The 15,459-nt window shown below is 39.6% G+C and overlaps 1 protein-coding gene across 1 annotated transcript; it reads right to left on the bottom strand.

Annotated features, from left to right (window-relative positions):
* Window positions 1–165: 165 nt before the first annotated feature.
* On the bottom strand, window positions 166–10,724 carry LOC146482443 (monocarboxylate transporter 8-like). Its single transcript, XM_085107124.1, has 4 exons — window positions 10,389–10,724; window positions 5,203–5,831; window positions 1,923–2,292; window positions 166–1,196 (listed from the first exon to the last, which is right to left on the bottom strand). The coding sequence occupies exons 1-4, from the start codon at window positions 10,558–10,560 to the stop codon at window positions 1,039–1,041; spliced, it is 1,329 nt and encodes a 442-aa protein (XP_084963250.1). The 5' UTR covers window positions 10,561–10,724; the 3' UTR covers window positions 166–1,038.
* Window positions 10,725–15,459: the final 4,735 nt, after the last annotated feature.

Below are 15,459 nucleotides of genomic sequence, written 5' to 3'. Positions count from 1 at the left end.
CTTTAACAGACTCAGAGGATAGGATCACCTTACATGTATAGCATAACAAAAAGACTTTCATTTGAGTGGTTAGACTTTGAATTTAGTCCACAGACTCAAAACAAACAACCACCCTGTACAACATAATAAGCAGCACCACACGGCGAAAAGTACTACCCGGTGGTTCTCATTGAATGGTTACACTTTAAAATTTCACTCATAGATGAACCCGTTAAGAGAGAATCAGGGTCCAAGTATTTCAAACTGGGAATGCAAAAAACGTACTTACAATTCGAACCAATTTATTCAGCCACAGTAAAACAGGAAACAATGCTCATGGAGTAGCTTTCATTTGGATGATTGATCACAACCCCTATATGACTTCAATCTAGACGCAAAAGTTAGTTCCATCTTACACACCATAATAAACAGCACCACAGGAAAGCGCTGCACAATGGCTTTCATTTGATTGATTGATCACACTCCTTTACAGTGCGACGCGCTTTCCCATGGCCACCCAACAAACGTTTTTTACAAGTTAGCCATAAAATACAAAACGAAATGTTTTCAAAAATTCGTTGTTGCATCACTTGCCTGTTGGACTTTGCAAGGAGGCGAAACCGTTAATTAAATGCGCGTATCCTGATTGGCTAATTTGTAAAAAAAAAGTTTGTTGGGAGGCCACGGTAAGGCGCGTTGCACAATTTGCATAATTTTATTGACTTCAATCTAGACTCAAAAGTTAGAACTCCTTTGCACATCATAATAAACAGCATCACGAGAAGCTGCTGCTCGATAGCTCTCATTTCAGTGATTGATCCCACTCCCTATACGACTTCATTCGAATCTCAAACGGTAGAACCACCTTTTAACATCACGGCAAAGTACTGTTCAACAGCTTTCACTAAATGATCATAATGATATGGCATCGATCCACAGATTACCACAGATTCAAAGCGTCTCAGACAAATCAGCTGATTAAATTGTCGACTCAGGGTGTGCCATCGGCGGCGCATGGCGGTGGAGAGGAGGGGGCATAGCACACACACTAGGACCACTTTATGAGTCTACTGTTATGGGTTGTGTGTCCTCCTTGTTGTTGTTGTTACTCCGCTTGACACACAATAAGGTAAAAGGGAGTGCAGCGAATAGAATGCCCAACGATCCAACAATGTAGAATGCCAACACATAAGATCCGGCTTGGTCTGCTATGAAACCTGAGAAGAAACAAAGAGACATATTAATTAAGACAGCAGAACCTCCTTGAATTTACTTCTTGTAGGTGAACAGGGGCAAGATTCATGAAGGCCTTTTAAGTTAAGACTTCAATACCCTAAGTATTGTTTCTGACTAATAGTATCCAACTATTATTTAAACAATAAGCTTTTGTTAACAAACAATACTTAAAGAAGCCCTGTTACGGAGATTTTGCTGTATGTTCGAAAAAACAGCTCAAATATTTGACATTTAAGTGAAAAATTGGTGGAGAATGGCAGCTTCAAGGGCAAATTGCGAAACTTTGACAGCAATCTTTCAGCCAAGGTCGTTACCATCTGATACAACAGCAAACCCCAAAGGGGTTTACTATTGCTCTAATCTGTTGCTCTAACCTGGAGGACGTGGGTTCGATTCCCTTTGAGGCAAAAGATTTTTTCTCTGCCTGGTGTGGTTTCCCATTTCCTTCCTGAGACCAATGTTCAGTCAAAATTTCATGGGCTCAACTCAGCACTTTAATTTTCACTACAAAGTTAATTCTTTGCTTCATCATTTGTCATTCGCGCTGCGCGGCAAAACATTCATTGTGTATTGAACTGATATACTTCGCTTTTTAAAAAGCTTCTTGTGGGACTTAAATTATATTCCACGTATGAAGTTCGGCGTATGTACATTTGCCTAAAGTCCATGAATTGACAAAACTCTGGTAATATATAACCAGTACAAACCTGACAAAGGAGCGCCGGTTGCTAGGGTAACTGATATCAGCATATTAGCCAATCCGAACGCTGAAGCTCGCCTACTGGGTTCCACGGATGTCAGGATCAACAAATTACCGACTGATATGCTTATTCCATCTCCAATTCCATAAAATACACTGATTACGGCAAAGGGGGCAAAGGTAGAAGGAACTCCGTACATAAGCACAGACAAACTGTTGAGAAGCAGTCCAACTTGCAAAACGTACATCGCATTAATTCCCTTAATGTCACACAATCTTCCAACAAGTACTCGTGACGCGCAAGAGGTAATGCCGAATATCATCAGCAGCTTGGAGGATTTGGTAGCAGAAATACCCAAGTCTTCACAGTATCGAACCTGCAAAAAATGATAACGGTTAAACCTCTATCGAGAAGATAGGCCTTTGTAGAATAAATGTCTCGGGAAAAAAAATCGAAAGATCGAACGGTTGCTGCAGTGGCTGGAGTTATGAGAAGAGGTTTATTCACGTTTATCTGACGCTATCATAGACAGAAAAATGCCAACACTGCCTAGTTTAAATGAAAGTGAGAAGTGATCATCGCAGTGAATTTTCCAATTTATGCAATTGGAAATTGGAAGCCTGAAAAAAATTCAGGCTTCAACGGCCTAGTTTGTAGCCATGGAAATCACCTGTGCGTCCCTGTTATGGTAAAACTCCTTATCATGTGAACCTGAAGGTTGTAAGTACTTTAATAATATTTTAGTTTTCAACTGACAAGCCTAAATAGAACAGCCTAGAATATAATAGTGATCTCACGCATTTTTCCATCAGATATGCTTGGAATCCTGATTGGTTCATTGTGCTGTTTTCTTTTTTTGTGATTGGTCAGGGTAATTTTTTATTGTATTGCATTGCCTTGCGTTGTATTGCAATGTATTGCATTGTAGTACATTGTGTTGTATTGTATTGCATTGCAATGTATCTCAAAGCTTTGTAGTACTGTATTGCATTGCATAGCATTGTATTGTAGTATTGTTTTGAATTGCATTGTACTATATTGCATTGCATTGTATCGTATGGCATTGTAGTAATGTATTGCATTGCATTATATCTCATGACATTGTAGTATTGTGTCGCATTTCATTGCATCGCATGGCTTGTAGTATTGTATTGCATTGCAGTATTGTATTGCATAGCATTGTAGTATTGTATTGCATTGCATTGTATCGCATTGCATTGCAGTATTGTATTGCATTGTATCGCACATGGCATTGTAGTATTGTATTGCATTGCATTGTATCGCATTGTGTTGTAGTATTGCATTGCATTGCATTTTATCGCATGGCATTGAAGTATTGTATTGCATTGCATTGCATTGTAGTATCGTAATGTAGTATTGTATTGCCTTTTATTGTATTGCATGGCATTGTAGGATTGTATTGCATTGCATTGTGTCGTGTGGCATTGTAGTATTGTGTTGCATTGCATTGTATCGCATGCCATTGTAGTATTGTACTGCATTGCATTGTATCACATTGCAATGTAGTATTGTATTGCATTGCACGGCATTATAGGATTGCATTACATTGCATTGTAGTGTATACCATTGTAGTATTGTATTGCATTGCATTGTATCGCTTTTCATTGCATCTCATGGCATTGTTGTATTGGATTGGATTGCATTGTATCGCATTGCATTGTAGTATTGTATATCATTGCATTGTATCTCACTGTGTTGTGGTATTGTATTGCATTGCACTGTATCGCATGGCATTGCAGCATTGCGTTGCATTGTAGTATTACAGTGCAATTGCACTGCATTGTACTCTCGTTGATAGAGTGGAAGGGAGAAATGACGAATGGAACGGAATTTTTAGACGTTCTTTTCTAAACGAGGAAAGTGGAGTACCTCAGGAGGTACGTCGAAAATTCCGGATGAATTTCCCGGAAATTTTATGATCCATTTCATTTCCAAATGATTTAGCAAATGGCAAGCACAGCAAGTACCTTGTAAACAATTCTTCAGCTACATTCACAGTCTGCGTAAAGTTGTTTTTGGATCTCGTCCCGTTCGTTTTAACCTTTCCAAGCATTTTCATTGCGGTAAAAATAACTTTCCCTTGTAAAGCAAGTCGCGAGTGTTCCCCTGGTGATCAAAGTTCTTGAGTTTTCGTGGTATTCAGAAAACAGCCCACATGCAGGGCCAGAAGACATTTTATAACAGCGTAATTGATGTGGCTGTTTCCTCTGAAAGAAACCAAAACTGCTCGTTGTCTCCCTCTAATTTATACAGGTGTTTACGTGTTGTGTTCCATTTTGACGAGCCCGCAGGAAGTGTAAAAATAAAAAACAACGAGTAATAAATATACAGTGATACCAGACACCAAAATATCTAGTAACGTTAAGAGGTTTATTCCCAAACTTAACCTCTTATGATAAGTGGGAAAAAAAACTATGAGGAAATACTGGACCAGGATAATCGTCCGCGCGTTTAGCAAACTCGTTTTTTTTCTTATTGAGCAAATTAATAACTGTACGAATATCGGAAAAAATTTGTACGCGTTTTGTGCGTTATTCGAACAGCGCCTAGTGGAGTTGGCTAATAATGTTGGTTGCTTCATGTTGAGTCGCAGAGTGGCAAGTCCAAGAAGCACAATAGAGTACAATAGTATGACGACACAAATACTTGGACTTTTGAAATTACGGGATTTATTAAGATGTTCGCAGACAGCATGATAAAAAATGCCTACTTGCCAAAAATAAGCATCTTATTGCAATTTGGGGGTGAGCTAAAATTACAAGGATTTGTATGGGGTCATCGGAGCATAACAACACTTATATCTCACCCCCAAAGTGCAATCAGATGCTGATTTTTGGTAAGTAGGCATTTTTCATTATGCTCTTTCCAAATTTTACAACAAACTTAGTTTTGTGACATCACACTTTAGTATTCTCACGACATAGCATAAAGTACACTCCATAAAACAATGTTCAATCATTAACATTTGATCCTGCTGGGTATAATAAGTAAAGTACGTTATTACAAATGTATAACTATGTGAACTACGGCTTGAGAAAAGAGGCACAGCCGAGTTTTTTGAAACGAACTTCGAGGGGTTTGTTAATCGGATGAAACACTCTTACGAGTAATTGAAAAAGCTTCTTAAACGCTTTATAATTCCTTGGAGAAATTCAAAGCAAATTTTTGATAATTAAGATCACATTTTCAAACCCCCTCAAGGTAGTGATTTCCTTTGCTTTTCTTCGTGAATTATTAATGAGTTTGAGAAGTTGTCAGCACTTACCATATGAAACTGAGGCGCATACGTGACAATGGTTATCCCGGCACCACACACGGCTGTGATTGCAAAGACAGGCACTTTCCAAACAGAGAAGTCGATGAGGTTCCTGCATCTATTTGAGCCTTCAGTGTCACTTATGGACTCAAGGCTGTCCTTTTGATTGTCTAATGGATTTTGACTATTGTTGTCAGTTACCTCTTCGTCCTCTTCTACATTAGGATCATAAGGCAAGGCCAGGATGCTGTTCGCAAGCATTACAAATCCAAGTACTCTATACGCACCACTCAGACCTAACTTGTCAATCAGCAGTTGACTCAGCGGTGAAAGAGAAAATACGCCCAACCCTGCCCCTGCGGTTACCATGCCAGTTGCCAATGACCTCCTCCTCTTGAAGTACTTTGAGACCATCAAGAAGTTACTCACGCGGCAGAAGCTGCTTCCTAAGCCAAACAGCAGGCTGTACGTCAGGAAGAACAGGTTTAGTTCTTTTGGCAATGAAGTCAAGATGAGTCCCAGGGAACAGATAAATCCACCGATGATACCAATGGGGCGAGAACCAAACCGATCACACAACCGACCAGCTATTGGGGACAGGCAGAACGTCAAGGCAATCCCGAGTGAGCCAATCCAAGCTGTATTGAGAGAACAAGAGAACGGCATTGTCATGGCACAGACCTTAGTTTTTCGCGTTGTCCAACGACAATTGTTATTCAGTAAAACATGTTACAACGGGAGCTCCCATCATCAACGGTTACATTAAGTAACCTGTTTGAATTTGTAAGGACCTGAAGAATATTACAGTCAATCCAGGTCACGCGTGAACAGTAATTCCAAGAATGAAATGAACATTCGAATTTCTCTTTGTAATGTCCGGCGTGTGAATGAAATGTTGGACATCTCTCTGGAAATCGTTCCGAAAAAGACGCATTAACTGAAAAAAAGATTCAAAATACTTGGGAAACAATTGTTATTCTTGAAATATTCAATTTTGCAATGTAAAGAAAAATTCATAGCTTTATACTGTCAATAAGCTGGGGAAATTTATACGGGAACTCTGAAATCTCGTTGGCGATTTTGAAACTGATATGTAAATTTCAAAACTCCGTTCAAATTTCAAAAATATCGATCACGCGTGACCTGGGTTGACTGTAACAATGATTACGTATAAGTGCAGTAATGGACCTATTTCGATAAATTAAAGTTCTAGCTTACCTGCCTAGGAGGCTTAATTACTGATTTATCCTTGAACCTCAATGCAATTTCTGCATTTTGATTCCCTTAGCCTCAAAGCCGAGCTAAAATTTTAATATATCAAAATGTTTCTAATGACAAGAAAAAATGAGGCAACTGTGACAGTGCATGTGTGAAGTAGCTGTAGTTAGCTAGAGCATCGGACTTTCAATCAGGCGGTCGAAAGATAGTAAGGTCGTTGGTTCGAGGATAGGTTGGTCTCTGCATTACTGTTGGAATGGACTGTTCACAATCCCCTATTTTCCGTGGGATTTTCGAGACTCGTACGCTTCGGTCGAATCAAGGGGGACCCTAGTCAGGGTACGTTGAGTGGAGGAGGACGAGCGAGAAAAATCGAAGCGTACGAGTCTCGAAAATCCCACGGAAAAAACAGAGGACTGGACAAGAAAACTTTTTCCACATTGTCTCTCTTCACCCAGGCCCCAGTTGTTCAAAGGGCGGATAATTTTATCCACTGGATAGTTCGGTATCCGACAGATAATATGTGTACAAGATTTTCCCGATAGTCCTATAATCTGTGAATGGAGTAGAAGCATATGTCAAATTTAATTTAAGAATGGGATTGTGTGGAAAACTTACCAAAAGGGTTAGTTGGAGTATATTTGCTCCGCTGGATAGCGACTTATCCAGTGAATAAATTTATCCGCTCTTTGAACAACTGGGACCAGGCCCCGGTTGTTCAAAGAGCGGATAACTTTATCCAGTGGATAAGTCACTATCCAGTGGTGCAATTGTATACCAAACAACGCTTCTGGCAAGTTTTCCACACAATCCCATACTTAAATTAGACATACACTTCTACTCTATACACAAATTGTAGGGCTTATAGGGAAATTTTTGCACACATTTATTTGCCGCATAGCGACCCATCCAGTGGATAAAATTATCCGCTCTTTGAACAACCGGGGCCAGGTGTACAAATGAGTACCCGCCAGGGGTACTGCTGGGGGTAACTCTGTGATGGACCAGCATCCCATGGGGGCGCTACAGCTCCTCTAGTTGCCAAAGAAATTACTTTATTTGGCCGAAACTCCTCAAAATAGCGCTGTAATCACTGTCAAGGGCCACCGACAAAATCAACCCTACTGGCATTGTGTGAAAAATTACCGTAGAATCACCGATTTGCTTACAAAAAAATTAGCCAATAGGAATTCATGATTTTTTTAATTCAAAAATCTAAATAAGAATTGAAAGCGTTTAATCATAATACTCACACTGAAAGATGTTCATTTCAGTGAACCTTCGACAACGACAGGAACGGCGGCTCAAATCTTACGGACCGTGCTGACAGCCGACTAAGTAAATTTTTAAGCTGCCGTTACACGTTGAAACTTTTAGCTGACACTTGTGTGCAACGGCAAACGAGACAAGTTTCACGAAGTGGTGTTACACGGTGAAACTCTTGTTTTTTCACCACTGCGACCGTTGCGAGCCGTTGCAGAAGTAGAAAGCGGTTCTACTTTTCGTGAAACTTGTCTCGCAACGGAAATTCGAAAAAGTTTCACCAAACCGACCATGTTACACGGCGCAACGCCTGCTGAAACTTGTTTCGCAGCGCCGTTGCACCCAAGTTTCAGCTAAAAGTTTCAACGTGTAACGGCGGCTTACTCTGATTATTTTTTCTCGTCCTTTAAAATAAATATATTGATCTTATTCAGTGACAGTACAGTAGGACTTATGTCCACAATTCTAGCCGACGTTGCCTCGTGAACTTTCCGCTAAGAAGCCCAATCTCGTAGTCAGAATCCTCAGGCTCTTTGGCCAGCAGTTAGCGGCCAAGAGAGTCTCTGGGGAACTCATTACAGGAATTTTATTACGGCAGGATTTCTGCGGTAAAACAATGCAAGCCGTTATGGGGCAGCCAATCAAAAAATTAATTTTTTTTTTTTCAACATCCCCAGAGTCTCTCCTGGCGCCCACCCGCTGACCCAAAGCCCGAGGACCCTGAGTACAAGATTGTAACAAGCCATATTTGATTCGCCCCAACTCCCTGTTTGTTTTCTGCATCCAAGATGACGGTAGGAAAGTTCAAGGACCACAGAGAACTTTCTCGCCGCAAGAAAAGCTTACATTGCAAACTAATCATCATATTGGTTCTATGTGTATAGTCTGCCCAGCCAGAGTGCACCGTCAGCAGTCTGACGGTCTCCGCCATCTGCTGAGACATAAAAAGCTTTTCCATGCCACAAGGTGGATACTCAGTTAGATATGAAAGAAAAATTCGACTTTTTCAGCCCGAGTTGACCTTGTGCTCTGAAAGGACCAAATTTACATAATGAACTCTATATTCACGAGTCGACAACTTGCAAGTAAACGGTCTGAAATAACATTTTTTTACCATAAAGCTGTTTCAAATATAATACAGTTCGAAGTTTACAGGTTACCGGTATTGATCCCATCCGTCAGAAATCGAATTTTGATTTTGACAGTGGTCCGGGGCAATATCCAAAAAAATAAATGAACTGCATTCTTGAAACGACTAACGGGTTCAATATTCAAAAAAATCGATTAATTACTACAATCTAGGGGTGTTTCTAAAACGAAGAAATTGACCGAAGATACAGACTGATCTAAAACGAAGACTTATCTAAAATCTGTATCGTCTTCAATAGAAACCAAATGGCACTTCAGACTCGGCTATATCTAATTTTATACTGAGACGTTTTGCAGCCAGAACCAATCCCTGGAGATCCAAAAGACAATGGTGTGATGCCATTGTCTTTATGCTTCTCCAGGGATTGGTTGTAAACCACCTATAATCGGTAGTATAGACATCGCCAAAAGAACTTTGTCCGAGACATTCTTTAACTGTAAGTGCAGCCAAAAGGCTGATGCGAAACAGTCAAAATGAAATCAGATACCCAGTAATAAATAAATAAATAAATGACAGACGATGCGTAAGCAGTAGTAGCCGGCCGGAAATACGTCTGCGTTCGTTCAGGCTAAAACAATAGACAAACAAATCTGATTTCTACCTATTTTGTCCGACTATTTTAACACCAGTAATATTAAAAGGAAACCCTTTCAGATATCTGTGGAAATATGGAGCTTTAAAAGTGATTTTATCGGACCTTAAATTAAGACTTGATGCAAACAAGACTTGAGTATTGCAGGTGTGACAAATCGCTGATATTCATGAGTCATTCATGGGGAGCGAAGGTCGTCAAAGCAATGTATCTGCGACCGTAATGACCGTACAGCAGATAACTAAACCCGCAACCAAAATAATTCCCCAGTAGTTTTCATAAAACGTGTTTGTTACGAAAATAAAGAGAACTTAATGAAAAGCAGTTGGTTGCGCAAATATACAGTTCACGTGTCAGTATAAAACGAGATGTAAACGGGTTTTAGATCAGTGGGTCTTTGAACTTCGTTTTCGAAAAAACCCAGAAAGACCCCAGGCCAGAATCTAGGGAAGTTACGCTTGACCTGGCTTACCCTGCAAGCAGAGGTTTCTTTCTGGTAAGTTTTGGACCATGTACGAAGTCGTTTGCGCCTCTAGTATTTCGCAGTAGTCGCCTTGTATTAACTTCCCCGAGAGAAAGTAAACAAGCCGACTACGTGAAATACTAGAGACGCAAACGACTTCGTACATGCTAAAAGATTTGCCAGAAAGAAACCTCTGCGAGCAGCGTAAGCCAGGTCAAGAAGTGACCCTTCGGGAGGAGGAATTCGTGCTCAGTTTCCCCGAATAGCGGTTTGAGTATTCAAGAATCGAGCCTACTCCGCAGCGTTCCGCAGGGTATCCTGAAAGCAGTGCTGGCAGTGGTTTTATCCGTCCATTCGTAGCTTAGCGTCCGGTGGAGAAACCAATGCTCGCTAGGGATCCGCAAGGCTCAGGTTGTTGCGAAACTATCGCTCGAGAATGAATGTTTATCTATTCAGACGCATCGACAGAAAAGAAAAGAAAAAAAAAGCTTAAGGGCATAAACACTCACCCGTATGTTCTCTGCTTGAATTAAACTCATTCATAACGACTGGCAAAAAGACACCAAAACCTTGCGAAATCCCCATGATTAACGCTTGCGATAATGTGGCACAGATGCAAACAAATATCGACCACTGACTGTCTTGTTTACGTGCATTTTCGTGGCGGCAAAAGCCAAACATTGTTTCGCGATCGGCAGCAATCTCAACCGGCTTTCAATTTCGGAGAGATTTCAGTGACTTGCTCTCACTAAAACATTAACCAGACTTCTAATCTATATAAAATTAGTGCATGCAGAACAATACAGATGAGTTAAAATGGTTAACTTTTTGACTCGTCACGCAATCTTTCCTCACAATGTCCGCGAGGGGGGCTATAAGTATGTAAAAAAAAGGTTCAAACATTGCAACACACGCATGGCTGAATGACCACTCCATTGACTTCAACAGGGCTCACATAATCGACAAGGGAATGAGGGAAATTTGCGCGTTAGAAAAACAGTGGAATCCTGGCATACGGCAAAATGTGAAACAATTACCCAGACAATACCCTATTTTATTATAAACTTCAGCTTAGCATTTTATTCTCACAATAAATTTTTATTGTTTTTACACAGGTACCCAATGAAGCTCTTTAAGAGATAGAGGATGTGACCCTAGCCTGAGTATCAGGCTTGATACTCAGGCTAACGTAACCTTTGCGTGACTGTTGTAATTTGAGCGTCACGGCGAGCATTGCGTAACGGCGAAATTATAAGGATTTGTATGGGAAAAAAACGATTCCTACTTCAGCTTAAAAAACCAACGAATTTTCAATAAAAATATCCCTACCTGAACTCCCTTGTCTGTTGTCCTTTCTCCTATGTGGTTTTTGGAGTGATTGAGTGCGATTTCAGTGAGCCTTAGTTCCATCAGTGCTTTTCTCTCTATATAGAGATACAGTTGAACCTCCCGTAAGCGACCACCCATAATGTCAAGGATATGTGGTCGCTTACAGGAGGTGGTCGCTTACCAGAGGTCAGACCACAGGGTGTCCAAATTTCGGGTAACTTACATATGGTAAGACCAAACCCTTTTGCCAGTGCTTATCGAAACCCAAAGAAATAACTTTTCTTTAGACTGCCTGATTTAGGAGCAAACAGTAAATGGCATATTTCAAGCGTAAAACATCTACAACTCAGACAACTTTCGCGTTTGTTTGTTTGTTTGTTTGTTTGTTACATAATTCAGTTAACGTTCTTTATCGCCACAATTTTTCTGCTGAGTAATACAAGGTTGAGAAAGTCATCACCGGTCATACATGTACATGCATGCTATTTACAAGATAAGAAGGTTTCTTTCCTACAAGGGATTCAACCTGATTAAAGTTTATTTCAGTGTGCACTATAGTGCTTGTGTATGTTATCAATTGTTTCAATGGTAAGCTATTTCGGGAGACACTTCTGTTAGCTTCGGCTGTGAAATTTTAATACGGCGTCCGCTGTAACAATGTGGGCCAATATGTTGCAGCGACACATTTTGCAATTTTTCCCTGTGAGAGATACAGCAGATTGTGTGTCAAGTGGTCGCTTACGGGAGGTTAGAACAATTGAAAATTTTAAACAATCATCTCTAAAAGTGGTCGCTTACGGGAGGTGGTCACTTACGAGAGGTGGTCGCCTACGAGAAGTTCTATCTATAGTGATTTGACTTGAAAACTTTTGGTATTTTGGAAAAGTGGTCGCTAATGAGAGGTGGTCGCCTACGAGAGGTGGTCGCAAAGGGAGGTTCGACTGTATATAGAAAGAAAAGCAATGGAACCGGCTAAAACTCACTGAAATCGCACTATACATACAAATCCTGTCGCCGTTACGCAATGCAATGCTCGCCGTGCACGCGTGACGCTCAAATTACAACACTTACGCAAGGGTCACGGCCTAAATTTGTCTTAGAGCTTTACATTAATTTTGGCGGGGATCACACGCAATAGAGCTTGGGGTACCTGTGGTTTTTATTACAATTTTTCTTTTTCACACTTTTAGCTATATATATTTCATGTTCGCGCTTTTTGTTCATCACTTGTCAACGGATTGTAGACTGGCAATCGAAAGCTCGTTTTAACCTTTTTTAACTTTTAACCTGAGATAACGCTTTATTGGGATAATCCTAAAACGAATTTGTGATCTCAGATTATTAATTCGAGTCATGGTGCATCAAAACCGACGAATCCTTGTCCATAGTGGATTCGTTGGTTCCTTTGATGCACCATGATCCGAATGATATGAGATCACAAATCCGTTTTTGGATTCTCTCAAAAAAACGCATTCATCACTCGCACGCAAGGCCATTTGACCGTTGCTGCTACGCTAAGCCATTTTTTGTTCTGTCCATCTATTTGTTAAACAATAAAAACACGAATAATGTAGAAACTCACACTTGAATTATTTTATCATTGGTGTTCTTGGGTTTATTTATTGTTCGGTGTTGGGAAGTTATCAGTATAATATATATATGCTTTATTTACGGAAATATTCGAATGAAAGGGGAAAAAATATTAAAAATTTCAATGGTTTATCTTTCTATTTAAGTTTTAGTGTAATGCTGATCTAGCTCTGATCAAATGTTGTTTTCTCCTGGTATAAATTTGGTTTAAGCAGGTGTTCTGTTTTGGACTGTTTCTCAGGAAATTTAAATCATATCATTTCATCGTATCTACCTTAAGTTAACTTTTCTCTGGCATTTGCCTGGAGATGGCCACCGTTCTTGTTTTTAGTGAAGATATTCAGTTTCTTACCAAATTTATACCAGCCGATATTTTGTCATTAAAGTTAGTTTTCACTGTAATAATTTGAATAATAATAATAATAATAATAATCATAATAATAATAATAATAATAATAATAATAATAACAATAATAATCTTTAAATCTTACCATTTGAAGGTAATTATCAATGTCAATACTTTTTGTTCTGTAACCACGTACTGTATTGTTAATAAGGTAACTGAAAGTTGTAAACATTTGCACTGTAATTTATGGAATTGTAGTACCGCCTTTCATCTTGGAAAGTTGTTGTTTTGCAACAACAACGCTGGACACTGCTTGGAACTTTAACCTAGTATATTACACACTTATAACTGTCAATGTGTAATTTTTATCAATGCATTATAAATGTTCATTGTAATTTTTATATTTCTTCCGTAATGCTTTATTTTGGCTGGACATTTCGAAGAACATAACAAAAACCTTGAAGGAATGGTACATTTTCCTCATCAAATAAAGGGAAGGTACCTATTACAAATTCCGATATCACCAACCATAGGAAGGCTTACGTTAACCTACATTTAATAGTAGTTGACGGGTCGTTGACGAGTGTTTGACAGTAGCTATAGGTTGTCAATCATACTCCGGCCAACACAAAAGCAACGCGAGAAGTTCTTCAGAAGAGAATGTTGTAGCTGAGCTGTAGAGTGAACTTTTAAAATACAACGTAGCCATTTGAACAACAATTGTGTGTGTCAAGTGTTTTCAATTTCAACAACTTGTTGGTTAAACTGAACTGAGCTGATTCCCCTTGGTTAGACGCTAAAGGTTGATCTAACATATTTTAAAAGGCAATAAACATTTGTTCTTTAGCTAAGCAATTGCACATTAGGACGTGGAACCAGTTGTTATTTTGCTGAACGATTTGACCTCAAATTGAACCATTTGTTGCATGTTCGGTTGAGCCATTTGCCATTGGGCTAAATCAATCGTCCCTCGATTGATGAACTATTTGTCTACCCGCTCAGTAACCCAACGTGCACGTTTACAGGAGTACCTGATTGGGGCCGCTCAACTAAAAAACCGGCCGCTCTGCAGGTTGGAATAGAGCTGGCTGGGAACTGAATACATTATACTGTTAACTGGCTGGATCGTTTCTAAATATCTAGTTTGCTGAGATTTTTTTTATTAAAACACTGGTTCTAGCTGGGTAAAACATGTCTCGTTTGTTTTTCCTGCCTGTCAGGACCCCTGTCAGGCTCGTAAAAAATCGTATTTGACTTTTCCCTTTAACACCGTCTTTACCAATGAAATTTGAAGGCAAGTAGCGCGCCAGGAAATAACGGCGGCTCCACTGTTGTATGTGAAACTATTTTACACAAGCATGACCAACGCTTTTCTTCCACCCGAAAAAGCCGTAAAATACACATGGGCCTCTCCAGGCATTTTTGTCCAATAAAATTACTCTCTTCCGGAAATTTGGAATATCCTCATCCCAATTTTTCGGTGACATTCACGGATGATAGAAAATGACTCGTGTTCGAACGTCAAAAGACCTGTAGTCTTGGCGGTATTACTTGGACTCATTTTACTTTATTTCATTCTTACAATTTTTATTGCCGTTTTCCCGAAAACGATTGCTCCTTCGATGGATTGTTGACATTATTAAGGGAATCAGGTCGTCACTCGAAGAGCTCTGTGAAAGCCGTTGCTATTTTCCTGTTTTTGTCTTTTAAGGCCGCGGTGGATACGTTGACCATGAATATATTCATTAGGCAAAATATTGGTAGGGGTACCACTTTTAAAATCCTAAAATCACGAGCAGTTCAAAGCCGATTTCGCCAAAACTTAGCAGACGTATTGGAGAATGATCAAAGTGCACTATGATTGTTTTATAATGTGTAGATGGCGTCTTAGGGCAATACAGAAAGTAACTTAAATTAAATTTGTTAAAAACGTGATTTTGTGTCCAGGTTTTCTCCTCCACGAAGACGCAGAGAAATTTGATTTTACCACTGAGTGATCTATTACAACATCTATTGTGTCATATCATAGCCGGATTTTTTAACTTCAAGCTTCTTAAGAAATATTTGCCCTTAAAGGCGCAAAATCTATCATGCTAAAATTCAAAGGCTTCAATCTTACCTTCTAAGGCTTAATTTAAAATTCGGCCATGATATGACAATCTACAATATGCCTAGTTTATCATCTTGCCGTGTCAACTCGTGAAATTGTCTGTCCGCGCTACATTCTTGGACACAAAAGTGCTTGTTTTTACGCTTCCGAAGGCTTTCCGAGCAAACACGAGGGAGCTGATTAATTCAAACCTGGATTATGGTAA

This window comes from Pavona decussata, unplaced genomic scaffold (genome assembly GCF_977016875.1).
Source record: "Pavona decussata unplaced genomic scaffold, jaPavDecu1.1 SCAFFOLD_46, whole genome shotgun sequence".
Taxonomy (NCBI): Eukaryota; Metazoa; Cnidaria; class Anthozoa; order Scleractinia; family Agariciidae; genus Pavona; species Pavona decussata.
Note: the sequence above shows the minus strand (reverse complement) of the source record. Positions and strands in the feature narration are given on the sequence as shown.

Bases quoted from the DNA above. Each gene is read 5' to 3' on its own strand.
- LOC146482443 (XM_085107124.1), bottom strand. From the start codon at position 10,560: ATGTTTGGCTTTTGCCGCCACGAAAATGCACGTAAACAAGACAGTCAG. The intron at 5,832-10,388 runs GTGAGTGTTTAT...CTCTCAATACAG, and splicing joins TTCAAGCAGAGAACATACGG to CTTGGATTGGCTCACTCGGG. The intron at 2,293-5,202 runs GTAAGTGCTGAC...CATTTTTTGCAG, and splicing joins ATGCGCCTCAGTTTCATATG to GTTCGATACTGTGAAGACTT.